This window comes from Indicator indicator, chromosome 6, assembly GCF_027791375.1.
Source record: "Indicator indicator isolate 239-I01 chromosome 6, UM_Iind_1.1, whole genome shotgun sequence".
Lineage (NCBI taxonomy): Eukaryota > Metazoa > Chordata > Aves > Piciformes > Indicatoridae > Indicator > Indicator indicator.
The window spans coordinates 13,997,012-14,010,957 of record NC_072015.1 but is presented as its reverse complement, the minus strand read 5'-3'; the positions used below and the strand labels follow the sequence as shown (position 1 = coordinate 14,010,957).

At 41.3% G+C, this 13,946-nt stretch overlaps 1 protein-coding gene across 1 annotated transcript in view; it reads right to left on the bottom strand.

The window, feature by feature from the left end:
* The window catches only part of GMDS (GDP-mannose 4,6-dehydratase), a 357,646-nt gene that overhangs the window by 308,692 nt on the left and 35,008 nt on the right, over positions 1 to 13,946 (bottom strand). The window contains exon 2 of the mRNA XM_054381971.1: positions 3,241 to 3,285. Coding sequence (XP_054237946.1) covers positions 3,241 to 3,285 — 45 coding nt within the window. The remainder of the gene's footprint in view (positions 1 to 3,240; positions 3,286 to 13,946) is intronic.

Genomic DNA, 13,946 nt, shown 5'->3' with positions numbered 1-13,946 from the left:
TGTACCAGTGCATGATGCATGCACCAGCAGGAACAGGCAGCATTTGGGGTTCTGGGTTGGGTTGGGTTTGTCTGGGAATTTTTGTTTTGAATGTAACACAAGTGATGTTTATTGACACAGAAAAGACTTTTCATTCCATCTGAAGTCTGAAATGTGACTGAGTGAAAAGGTGTGCACAATTGCAGAGTGAGACAGCTTGCTGCTGCAAGAATGACATTTTGGTGGCAAGATCTCCAACAGCTGGATAGCTTCATCTGTACAACTCATGAGTCAAATTTATGATGCCAATTTCCTTGCATAAAATCTCATGTGTGGCCTGCCACAAGACAGGCTCACTACCTACCTTGATCTACAGTTCAAACACTAAAGTTTCCACAACCAAGCAAAACATTTCCATTCCGAGGATCAAGGGGAACTGAGAAACATGGCTCCCCAAAAGAAATTTTCATCAAGCAATGAATTTATGAAGATAAATTTTCAAAGTGATATGGGTAAAAGCTCTATCAGAATACTTATGGAATACTTACTTACCCTGTGATAGAACAAGGGGTAATGGATATAAACTACAGCACAGGAGGTTCCATCTCAACATGAGGAGGAACTTCTTCACTGTGAGGGTCACAGAGCACTGGAACATGCTTCCCAGAGGGGTTGTGGAGTCTCTTTCTCTGGAGACTTTCAAGACCCATCTGGATGTGTTCCTGTGCGACCTATGCTAGATTCTATAGTCCTGCTCTGTCAAGGGTGGGTTGGACTCGACGATCTTTGGAGGTCCCTTCCAACTCCTAACATCCTGGGATCCTGGGAATGTGTGGATAACTCACAAGGACAATAAGGTATACAGAGAAACCCTTTTTTAAAAAGTAATTTGCATAATAACTTGCAGTATTGGAAGGGGACCACAGGAGAGCTGGAGAGGGACTTTTTACAAAGAGATGTCATGACAGAACAAGGGGTAATGGCTTCAAACTGGAATAAGTCAGATTTAGATTAGCTGTTAGAAGAAATCCTTCCACACAAGGGTGGTCATGCACTGGAACAGGTTGCCCAGAATGGAAGCTGCCACCCTGGAGTGTTAAAAGCCATGTTGGATGGGGCCTTGAGCAAGCTGGTCTAGTAGGCATCCGTGCCCATGGCAGAGCAGTTGAAACTAGATGGTCTTTAAGGTCCTTTCCAATCCAAACCAGTTTTTATATTCTATGTGTGATTCTACGATTCTCTTTTGCAAAAGCTGCTGGAAATATTTTGAGTATTCAAACAAACACCTCTTTTGATGAGCAAAAATCACACTTTGCAGTTTTAAAGCATCGTTATTCTAAAGGAAGCTAACTAAAGTGCCCCACAACTCTTCCAGCAAAATTAAATAGTTTGGCTTAAAGTCCTGATGAGACACTTTTTGAGCTTTCAATTATCCACCTCTGAAGGAAATCATGCTGAAATTCAAGTTCATGCTAACCATGCACCAATAAGTCAAATCTTGCCAGCTCACAGCTTGATGAAAGACTGTGCTTGCAAGGGCTTTGTGTCAGCTGAATGACTGCAATACCAGCACTTCACCAAGTTGATGTGCTAAATGCAGTCACCACAGGACTTCAAAAAGCTTCAGCAAACAGACCTAGAGAGCCTGTTGCATCCATCGATAACAGGAAAACATGCAAACCCAGCCTTTTCTTTTTTCCTCTTTACTTCTTTCTCTCCCACTCCTTTTTTTGGTATGCACATACAAGAGAAAGAAAACCTGCCAAATGCTTAATCCATGACAGCAATATTACCGTTAAAAAACTGATGAAAGGTGCCTTTGTCTGCACAGGACAAGTGAAATGCAAACTTTGTGACAGGCCAAAATGTGTGCAAACTGGTTAATCTAGTTAAGAATGTGGATCAGTGAACTCTTCTCAATAGGGTTTAATCTTTAAATAGACCGAAATAAAAAAAAAAAAATTTAAAAAGTCAAATGAACCATCTTAAGGAGGTTAAGTTACCACATGTGTTCAGTTATTCCAGAACAGAGATCTCTAACTGGGAACATAGGGAAGAATTCCAACAAGTAGGTGGAGAGTTGAGGAATAAAACAAAAACCCTCTACTCTATTACTGTAACCTTTCTATTGCGAAAAGGGTTGTAGTTCATTTTAGTGGCAGTTAGCAGTTACCAATTTCATTGTGGATTAGGAGAGAGCATGTGTTTTTAAATTAGCAGAGGCAACATCTCTCTTCCCCAAAGGAATGGAGAAATAGTAGAATTTATCAATTTACAATACTGGAAATCCAACACCAATAAACTGATCAATTGAAGCTGGAGAAAGGAATAAGCGAAGCAAGATTCAACATATGCACCATGGAAAATCCAGACTGGCTGAGCAGAGAATTCTCACTAAGCTATGAAGCAGTGCCATAAACCCCAATATTAGAATGAGCGTTAGCTATTACTAAAATCCCAGAAAAATATTATGTTGTGGGGAGATTAAATCAACCACCCCTTGCCTTCCACTATTATACATTTTGGAAGCACCTCTCATGCCTGAGGAGGCAAAGATTCTCACTATCTGTCCACAGCACTTCAAAATCATCAAATCATACCACCAAAACGTGATCGTTGCTTTGCTGGGCGGTTTTGCCAAGGAAAACTATGCAGCAAAGTAGAAAGGAAACAAACTCCCTTTAAGGAAAAAGGTAAACAAAAATCATGTGTTAAGCAAGAATATAATTAATCCAAGAGAAGAGGTGGACAGTAACACTTCCAAAATATATTTTTTGGGTTGGAGGTAGAGTGGGTTTTTTTGGTTGGCCTTTATTTTTGCTTTTAAACAGAGAAAGCAAAAGGCAAGGTTTTCATTGCTGAAGTGTAACAGCCAAAATAAAACAGACTTTAGTGTGGAGGGGGAGAAAGAGAAAAATGAAAGACTCTCATTCCTTTATGGGGTACATTGCATCATAAATTATTCCCCAATTCCTTACACTTTTGGCTCGCACAGGTCGTGGCTTATCGGAGCTGGCGGGAAACATGCAAAGCAGCTATACCCCAAGGAGAGGAGGGAATCCACCAGTGGACATCCAGTGATAAATAGCACAATAAGCTGGCATGATTACAGGCCATGTTGCACATTCCTCCCCAGAGCTGTGATTTGTTATCTAGGGCTGGAGTGGAAAACATACAGAGGGAAGGACAGAGGCAGAGGAAGTCAGAGCTGCAGCATCCAGCCGAGTACATCAGCCTGCAGCTGGTCACCAAGTCACTCACCTCGTAGCCTTTTTCCAGCAGGAACTCGGCCAAGTACGATCCATCCTGGGAAGAGTAAGATAGAGGAAAATATCAGAAACAGTGAATAGGCCTGGGAGATTTAGTCTGCCTCAGGTCTCAAAAAGGGAAAAAAAGTGAATTGACCGGGTAACAAGAATATACTTTGATTTCTCCAGATTTATACATTGACCTAAAAATACTAGAGATGCTTTTTGGTTAAGTTTAGATTAAGAAACATTATATTTTAAGATAACTTGCTTACAAGTGCTGGTTGAGAACTCCTGTCTCTTGAATCTTGTCCCAAGTTCCATTATGACCTGCCTGGGGATGTCTTTCCAAAATATCCTAACCACAGTTATTGAAGTATTTTGGAGACAGAGAAAGAAAAACACTCTAGAGAAAATAGTGCAAACCTGGCATGCTCTGCAGAGCAATGTGCCTCTGTCTGTGTCACACTTGCGTCTCCTTCCACACATGTTCCTTCCATCAGCCTCCCAAAGGCAGCAATAATTTTGCCTTCCTGACCCATTGAGTTTTCAGAAACATCCCCAGCATACCCTAAATTTACCCTACAGAATAAGACAGTTTCACATTTAATTTATCACTGAGGGGATTTTTTGTTGTTGTTGTTTAGTTTTGGGGTTTTTCCTTCTCAAACTTAAATTATTAAACTCCCAAAATGCAAATATTTCAAAAGACACGCCAGTGAAAATTTTCCTGAACTAAGATGGTTTTCCTGGCATTGCTGCTGCCAGGATTACCAAATAAAACAAGTCGTGTTACACTTACAGATGTGTATGCACCATCATAAACCCCTCCAGAGAAGTGCTCACTAACCAGTTCAGTACATCATACCCAAAGAGTAATTTCAGTGATTTTTTTGAACTGGTTGCTCCTTTAGGATGAGAGTATTCCAGGTTCAATTGACTTGCTACAGAAAGACCACAAAAACACAAGATGTCTCCTGAACTTACATGGTTAAATGCTGTTATGTAGACCTGCTCTGCCATGATCATGGCCAGAGCTTTAACTGCTAAACTAGACACCTCTTGGGTCCTCTTCTTAAAGGCAAGTTTCTCCAGAGAAAAACCTCTCTCACCTCATTAAATAAACTTTTTTTGTCTCACGGACAAAGGAGAATAATATGTTAAGTAAGAGGTTTGAGATGCACTTGGAGATCCTGGAGCAGCAGGACTAGGACCAGCAGTAGAGAGTACTTACAAAAGTGATGACAAAACCCTGTGTAGGTCTGTGCAGAACAGCATGGAGTGGCGTACAGTCTAGAAGAGTATGTAACCAAGAAAGTAAGTCTCAGCTTACATATTTCTCCCACTACATGTGTGTCTCTACAGTACCATAATCAAACAGCCACCAGTGTCACACCAGCTGATCTGGAACAGTTTGCACTTCTGTGCATCAAATGACACGAACAAGACCTATTGAACAGAGAATTTCGAAGAATATGTAATGGAAACTCTGGAGAACCATGAGGGTACAGCTTCTTCTAATGTAGTTGCCATTATTTGCTTTTCCATGACTTAGCAGAGTGCATCAGAGAGAAGAAAACTTCACAGTTCTCCTTGGTTGCTCAGTCCACTACAATAAATAAATATATAAAATAAAACGGAGACTAACTGGGAGACTCGGCGGGTGCAAAGGGGATGAAAAAAAGAAAGGCTGTGATTACTTCGGAAGCTGATGGGAAACAGACTTGACTGGGATTGAACCCTGTCAATAAGGTCTTATTCTTCTCACCCAGGCCATTGCTCAAACTTTCCAGCCGCCCTGGAACATTGTGAACCAGCAGTGGCACTCGCTTCCTCCGTGCTTCCTCTCCAGGCCCATCGAGTGATAGGGCAGGGCTTTACAATGAGTGGGAAACCGGCGGCAAGTGTGACAGCAGGCTGGCTGCTGGCTCTGGCACAGCCCTGCTGATTTACTGTCTCCTAATCATGCAGCACACAGACCCGTGCTGTCCTGCACTGAGATACCATAATCACACACAGCCCCAGGCCCCACGTTTCCCTTCCTTGCAGCTGTCAGTGCAAACAGCAATCAGAGTGGCCATCAGAGCATTGCAGAGCTTGCAGCTCATGAGGACAGTTCAGTTTCCATCTTTCCCTAATAAGGTCAAAGAGTAAATACTAAGTAAGCTCTACTAAGTGATTTAAATCTTTATCCATAGGTCCTTTATCCCTACTAAGGTCAAAGAGTAAATATTAAGTAAGCTCTACTAAGTGAGGTAAACCTTTATAATAGGTCCTTTATCCATAGGAAACTGCACTATGCATATAAATTCTGTTATCAAAGCTATTGATTTCCATTTACATTACAAACAGAGCTTTCAAAACAGGAATCACTAAACCAGGAAAGGAATATTAGACAAACTAGGTGTTTAGCCAGTGAGCTGATTTTGCTTTATTTAAGCCACACACTACCAACCATATCCATTCATGGTTTGTGTCTGAGTAGGAATGGACCAGCATTTAAGGGACTGGAACATCTGTCTTACAAGGAAAGGCTGAGAGACCTGGGGTTGTTTAGCTTGGAGAAGAGAAGGCTGAGAAGGAATCTTATTAACATCGATAAATACCTGAAGGGTGGATGTCTAGCAGAAGGGGCCAGTCTTTTTCAGTGGTGCCCTACGACAGGACACAAACTAGAACACAGGAAGTTCCATCTCATCATGAAAAAGTTCTTTCCTGAGAGGGTGCTGGAGCACCAGAATAGGCTGCCCAGAGACGTTGTGGAGCCTCTTTCTCTAGAGACTTTCAAAACCCACCTGGATGCATTTCTTGTGTGGTCTATCCTAGGTTATCCTGCTTTGGCAGGGGAGCTGGACTAGATGATGTCCAGAGGTTCCTTCCAACTCCTACCATTCTATGAAATGCACATCTTGGTCCAATCCATTACTAATGTAGACCCAGCTGTTGCTATTTGGTTTATAACAAATCCACAAAACCTCAGAAAACAGAATTAGTCCCTTTGACTGCAGCCAAAACAGTCTCAAAAGAAAATCACCTACAAAACTACAAGACTGCAGTGAGACCTGACTCTGAACTGATAACATCACTCCAGCCTGAAGATGGACAAGCTTAACAAGTCAGATTAAATAAACCACTTCAGTTAAAAGAATTCCTCATTGTCACACTCTGACATAGACTTGAGGAATCTTTACTCTGTCTTCAGCCAAACTGCAGTTTCAAAGCACATACAGAGGATGATACTTCATCTGCCTTCCAAAACACAGCAGCAGGCTTCCAACTGCAGCTGCCTTATAACATGCCCGTAAAATTCCCAGACAAAAGAAAACAGTCACATAAACTAGAATGAGACAACTTGAGGATGCAATATTTTATATTTAATGCAGTAGTTAATGTCAAGAACTTCAATAAGCTTTGACACACTATCAAAGAAAACTTTTTTCCAACAGAGTGAAGGAATTGAGACATAGACAAGAGTTAGACAGTGCTTTGCCACAAACAACTAGGATTTAAAAAAAAATGAAACTATCAAGTTTTACTTGATCCATGAGCAAAGAATAGGGTTGTTTTTACAGAAAACTGGAAACAAGTAGAATTAAATAGCCTGATTAACAGTCCAAACCTCCTTTATTTTGGACTACTCCAACACAGGGAAATTCCACTTGCACTGTGCTCGGGTTAGACTGACACATTCAGAAAAGACTGTAAAAGCACCCCCCAGATGCAAGAAAGCTTCATCTTCTTCCTTTGATATGACCAGTTCCAACATCTTTCCTCCTAGACTCAAGAACTAGATTACATCCTACCTGAATATTTGTGTCCTAGGGGAATCCCTCCTACCCACAGCTCCTCTCCTCCAATAAGGAGGAGTAGAAGAAAGTGCTAGATGGATGGAGAAACAAGGGGAAAAGAGACCAGAAGGAGGAGGAACAGGGAAACGAGAAATTAGTATTCCTAGAACTCTCTAAGTATTCAGAGTCAGCTTTGAGGAGGAGAGAAAAAATCAAAAACACAGTGAAGCAAGGGTATTACGACAGTAATACAGGGAAGAAAGGGCTCCCATTGCAAGAAGACAGTACATACATTTAAGAAGAAACATCCCCACAGTACATGGTAAAATGACATTGCTTACAAACACTCAGCATTAGGAGATGCCAAAGCCACGCAGAAGTCCTGCTGGAAGACCCCTAAAAAAACCTGTCCAACAGCCCAGCGCTCTACTTTCTGAAAGAACAGAGCTAAAATCACCCAGACTCCTGAACCTGACTCCAAGTCACACAGGAAAAGGGTCACCCCAAAAGCACCACTTCATGGGATGATGACACAGGGAAGAGTCTAATCTTGAACCTTCCCACACACTCCTCACGCCTGCCCATTTGTACATGGATTAGTAACAAACCCTGAGAACATCAAAATGCAACACGCCCACTATCAGATGCACTGTTTGGGATTTTGATATTTCTATGATAGCTATGATGAAATATTGGTCCACTTGCCACATGCTTACAGTTCTGCCCTGTACTTCTGTGTGTCAAACATCAAGCATTCAGACTTCATGATTCCTCAAGAAAGCAGTGCCACGATATTCCACACATCACACAAGAGATCTAAGTTGGTTATACTTAAAAAATTTAGAACTGAGTAAAGCTAGTGCCATGCCCTGAGGAGTAACACCAGAAAGGTGAGTTCATGGGAGTTCAAACTATAGATGGTGTCAGTTATCAAGGTCATTCAGAGCAGCTGTAAATGCCTTTTGAACTACAGACTATAGTTGAAGTGCTTTGCTGAAGTTTAAGTTTCATACATTCAATTCATCTGTGGAAAGAAGAGGCACAAACTCAGCCGTAAGACACTGGATCTTCCTGCAGTAATATCACCCACATACACTGACACCATTTCCATTTAGACTTTAAATCAATAATCTATACTCCCCCATAAAATACACAGAACCAGTACCAGAACTAGTAATCCTGCACAAAAAAATTGTTACTCCATCAAATTTTAAGCTTTTGCACAGCTCTAAGCTAACAGTGGCATCCTTTGGGGCAGCAAACCACAGTCTAGAGCAACATCTAAATGATTTTAGTAACAATCCACAATAACAATTCATTTGTTTGCAGCACTCCAAAATAGCCTCCCTTCAAAAATAATAAAACCCCAGAGACTAATCCAGTGAAATGTTATTTTTGCTGAAAAATGCATACTTCTGATCACTTCCAGTGATTTATGGAGGAAATCAGTAATTTTTTGCAGCTACTATAAACAGAACAGTGCTGCACTTTGTCTCAAGTCTTTAAGGCAATACTCGAGGTGACGCATTGAAGTGTTCATAAAAAAATCTCCACACTGAAAAAAAAAAGAATTACGAACTCTGAAGTATTTAACTGATTTATTGAAGCTGCCACCCTCCAAATGCAGTAGTTATTTTGCTATTTTGATTTGTATCCTGTCCAAGTAAGAATAGGAAAACAAGTGTCCTTTTGTTCCTGCAGTCAAAAGAAAAAAGCCAAAAGCTGAAAAATGTTAAAAAATAAAAATCTTCCTTCGTTTTAAAACTTTCCTTAGTTAATTGAAGGAATTTTGCAATGCCTTAACTGAAGTACAAGCGAAAAAATTAAGCAGGAGGAAAAGTTATCATTAGCAACAATAACCAAAATAGTTTAATTATTCTGTTCTCTTTCAGTTAAGAGTGAAAGAAAAGCAAAATTGTTTAGGCAAAATGAATCACTGTTATTTCCTAGTTTGAGCTCTACCTGACCTCACACACTCACTAGTAAACTATTAAGAGCTATATTAAGAGCAAGCATAGTTATGCACAATAGCAACAAGTTTTTGTTTCTTCCCCCCCGTTACCTTTATCCAAACCAATGTTATTCACACCATCAACACTTAGAGCTATTCTACTATTGACCTCACCATAGACCCTTGGTCTGAAGAACAAACCTCTGCACCATTTGAAGCCAACATGACCACAATAAACATGTGTAATCCCAATTTGCTCCTTATCCTTAGAAGAGGAAACCAGTTATGGATTTTGGCTTAACTTAAGCCAACAACAACGAGGTGTGTCGGTGCAGTGCTGCTCACTTCTTTTAAAGTGTTAATATTTAAAAATATACAGTCTTCAGTCTACAACACAGATGATAGCCTACAACAATCAAGCAGCTTGTGTGTAGCACATAAAAACCCCTCAAAATCTCAGTTTAGGAGAAACAGGGTACACTATCAAACTGAGCATAGTGAGGTTTTTTTCCCCAGGTGCACGAACCTGTGACACTTAATGTGTTATTTCCAAATACCTCAAATTTCCCAGTGACACCACTCAGGTGCCTGATAGCTTCATAGAAACAATTAAAAATCATGCCCCTGGACTCTCAGCCTGTGTGCTCAACCATTCAGATACTCAAAAGAACCACCAGTTTTCAAACGTGTCTGAAGAACTACCGTTATCAAGAGGAAAAGTATCAGTGCAGAGCCTTTGTAAGGTCTAAAGAACAAGCTTTTTCTGAACACATGTCACAAACCATAATACCTTAGTTTTATTCTTCAATATCAATGTCTGGAGTACACAAATACAAAACAAGCCAGTTAGGAAGTTTGAATTTGAGAGAAACCTAGTTACATTTTTCTGCCTCACTAACCCGCAGGGATCAGAGGAATGTGTCTATAAACATGGAAATGCTAATCATATGGACAACAGTCCACAAGAAAATTAGAACTTCAACTTACAGTGTTTGTAAGTGGAAATCCATAACAGTTTTAAAACCCACAAAATTACTCTTTTGCCCATCCCTATTTCCTCCTGCTCTCAAAAAGCTGATGCTATCAGAAGGTCTTTCATCTTTCCAAAACATCACCAGCAGCAGGTCTGGGCTTTTGGACATGCCCATCCTCAAGGGCTGGGATCAACCCATCAGCCCCCTTGTGTGACTAGTACCACTGCAGCCAGCTCAGCCTGGAACAAACACAAAGCAGCCCCACACACTACATGGTGGAAACCCAAATACCCAGAACATGGATGCACAGAGCAATGAAACCAGGAGACCCAGGACTAAGCTGCAGGACACATTCATAAAAGAGCAATTTTGACCTCAACATTTAGAAGTTCAGTATTGCTACAGTTGTCACAAACCATAAAGCCCAGAGGAAACTGAGTTTCTGTTATGATTAAGAGAGCTGGGTGATTGTGTGACGTGACACCAGGAGGAAAATATGAAATCTTAGCATGCCAGCTTCACCTTTAACAAACTACAGTGGAAAACCAAACCAAATGCAGTAATGTGGCTGCAACTGGAGAAGCCATCTCAACTTTATAGCTCACCACACATCCCACCAGGGATAATGAACCCACCTGACTCTCAGACAAAGCTACACGGTGTCATACTTGCTACAGCAGCCTTCCACAACTGCTGAGGTTAGAGCTGCTCTCACCACTGTAGCACCAGCCTCTCACACTGAGACACAGCAGTCTTCCAACAACTGGTGGTCACTGTGAGTTCATTACTTTAAGTTTAGCCCCAGACACTATTGCCTTGCAGAGTGCAAGGTCAGTTATTAGAGAGCAAACAAAACAACCATTGCAATTGCTGTCTTGTTTGCATGAAAGCAAAGCTTAATGGAGGAGAGGTAAGTAAGTGTAGACAGGGAAGTAGGTTTCTAATTCATTCCTCTGTGCTCAGCTTTACATATGAACACAGCAATTTACTCTGAAATATGATTTAGATAAACACAAAAGCAGAAGGAAAGCATGTTCCAATTGGAGCAGAGAAGCAATCCACAGAAGGACAACTTCTATTTTCCTAAATGTTTGCTTGGTTACAATTTTGGTAACACAGTCAGGAATGTTGGATTGGCACATCAGAGCTTTGGCAGCTCTCAGCCTTTCAACATTTTTTCAGGTGGAAGAAAAGCATTGATTCTGCACTGATACGGTTTGTAAGCCATGGTAGCAGCCACACTGTTTCCTGGACATCTGAACTTCTAGGACAAGACAGCTTATGTTGCAGCTGATCGTTACTCTCTTTGGTATTGCCTCTCCCAATCACCATGGTGGGAGCCCAGTTTTTACCCATCTGGCATCTACTGAAGCACAAACAGATTTTTCAGAAACTCCATGGTTTTATGCAATTCCCACCCTTTCATTTGAAAGTTCTCACACATCCCAATTTCCAGTAACAGAGGTCTTCAAAAGATGACTCCCAGTACCTTCTACACAGATACGAATTTTCAGAGCAGCCAAGACACTAGCAAGCCTAACTGTGATCAGTATCACTCTGGAGCTTTGGGTAGCTCAGATGTCTCTACACGAGGAAGGGATACAAGAATCAAAAAACCCTATCACAGCAATAAACTTCCTGGTACTTCTGCAATGGAACAGAAAAGAAAGTATCCAATCGACAGCTCAAAACAAGCAAACAAGAAAACCCCCACAGCAAGCCCCAAGATAAACTCCTGTGACAGAATCTAAATATTTAGACAGGAATGTTACATTTTAAATGAGAAACCAAAGAAACAGCAACGAAATGTAACAGGAGAGCTCTGAAGGGTTGGTTCTTCAAGGAATCACAGAATGTTACAGGTTGGAAGGGACCTCCAGAGATCATCAAGTCCAACATCCCTGTCAAAATCAGGATCACGTAGGGTAGTCTGCACACAAATGCATCCAGGTGAGTTTTGAAAGTCTCCAGAGAAGGAGACTCCACAACCTCTCTGGGCAACCTGTTCTGGTGCTCTGTCACCCTCACTGTAAAGAAGTTTCTTTTCATGTTGAGATGAAACCTTCTACGTTCAAGTTTGTATCCATTGTTCCTTGTCTTATTCCTGTGAACCACCAAAAAGAGATTGCCCCCCTCCACTTGACACCCACCACTCAGATATTTATAGACATTGATGAGATCCCCTCTCAGTCTTCTCTTCCCCAGACTAAACAGCCACAGGTCTCAGTCTGTCTTCACAGGGGAGATGCTCAAGTCTCCTCATCATCCTCGTGCTCTCTGTTGGACTCTCTCGAGCAGGTCATAACTGTCTCTCTTGAACTAGGGAGCCCAAAACTGGACACAGTACTCCAGGTGTGGTCATGTTCAGGTGTTCACTCTACACACATGCTCTTCCTCCCCGTAGCAGAGGCATCTTCTATATTTTGAGTCCTAAACACATAAGGCTACACTTCAATCCACAGAAAAAAAATCCAAACCAACAAAGATAACAGGACTCGTAAGACAGTAAGTTCTTCCTATGCCTTCCAAAACATTGTCCTCACCATATAAAACAAAAACCAAAAAAAAAAAAAAACAACAACAAAAAAAAGGAAAGAAAATGGAGAGAAACAAGGTCAAAGACACACAGCCTAAAAAGACTAGACTAAGATGCTTTGATCCAGTTCTTCCAGAGGTAGCACATATCAGAACACCATATTTTATTATTATTTATTAAGCCCAGAAGCAAGCTTCACATTTCGTTAGATATTTTTATGCAAAGGTAAATAGGCTTCAGAATTGGGCAGAGGTGAACTACATGAAGTTCAACAAGGTTAAGGGCACCGTCTTGCACCAGTACAGGTTAGGAGCTGACCTGCTGGAAAGCAGCTCTGAGGAGAACCTGGGAGTGCTGGTGAACAACAAATTCACCATGAGCCAGCAACGTGCCCTTGTGGCCAAGAAACCCAATGCTTTTATGGGATCCATTAACAAGAGCATGGCCAGCAGGTGAAGGAGGTTCTCCTCCCCCTCTGCTCTTCCCTGCTGGGGCTGCACCTGGAATACTGTGTACATTTTTGGGCTTTTCAGTTCAAGTGGGACAGGGAACTACTGGAAAGAGCTCATCAGAGGGCTACAAAGATAATTAGGGGACTGAAGCATTTCTCTTATGAAGATAGGCTAAGAGACCCAGGGCTCTTAAACGTGGGAAAGAGAAGACTAAGAGGGCATTTTATCAATGTATATAAATATCTAAAGGGTAGAGGTCATGAGAATGGGGCTGGGCTCTTTTCAGCGGTGGCCAGTGATAGGACAAGGAATAATGAGTGCAAACTAGAACACAGGAGGTTTCACTTGAACTTAGGGAGAATCTTCTTTTCCTTGAGGGTGCCAAAACACTGGAGCAGGCTGGACAGAGAGGTTACAGAGTCTCCTTCTCTGGAGATTTTCAAAACCCACCTATATGTCTTCCTGTGCAACCTGATATAGGTGTACTTGCATCAGCAGGGGGGTTGAAATAGATGACCTCCAGATGTCCCTTCCAACCCCTACCATTCTATGAAAAGTGGTTTATTTTGTTGGGGGCTTTGGGGTTTTGTTGTTGTTATTTGATTGGGATTTTTTGGTGGTTTTTAGTTTTGGGTTTTATCTCTTTTTTTTTTTTTTTTTACACAGTCTAGGATTTATTTTATTGTAAAGCATACAATATATGTTCTATACTATAGTTGTAAATAAACTAAATACATGGAGTCTGTGATAAAACCTCAAATGAACAGCAATGCTAATTCAGATGGTGCCTATCTGCAAGCAAAAGAAACCCAACTCTTAGTGAATATGCTTAATGGCATAATAAATGCACTCTTGTTGAAGTATAGATTGGAAGAAATTGGACAGTAGACCAGATACCTCTGTCCATGTGGCCACTCCTAATCAAGTGCTCTGATGCCACATGGACTGTGCTTCCTGGTGGCAGGAAGCCAAGCAGGATAAGGATTATCTAGGCGATGCAATGTTTTTTCAGTAAAGG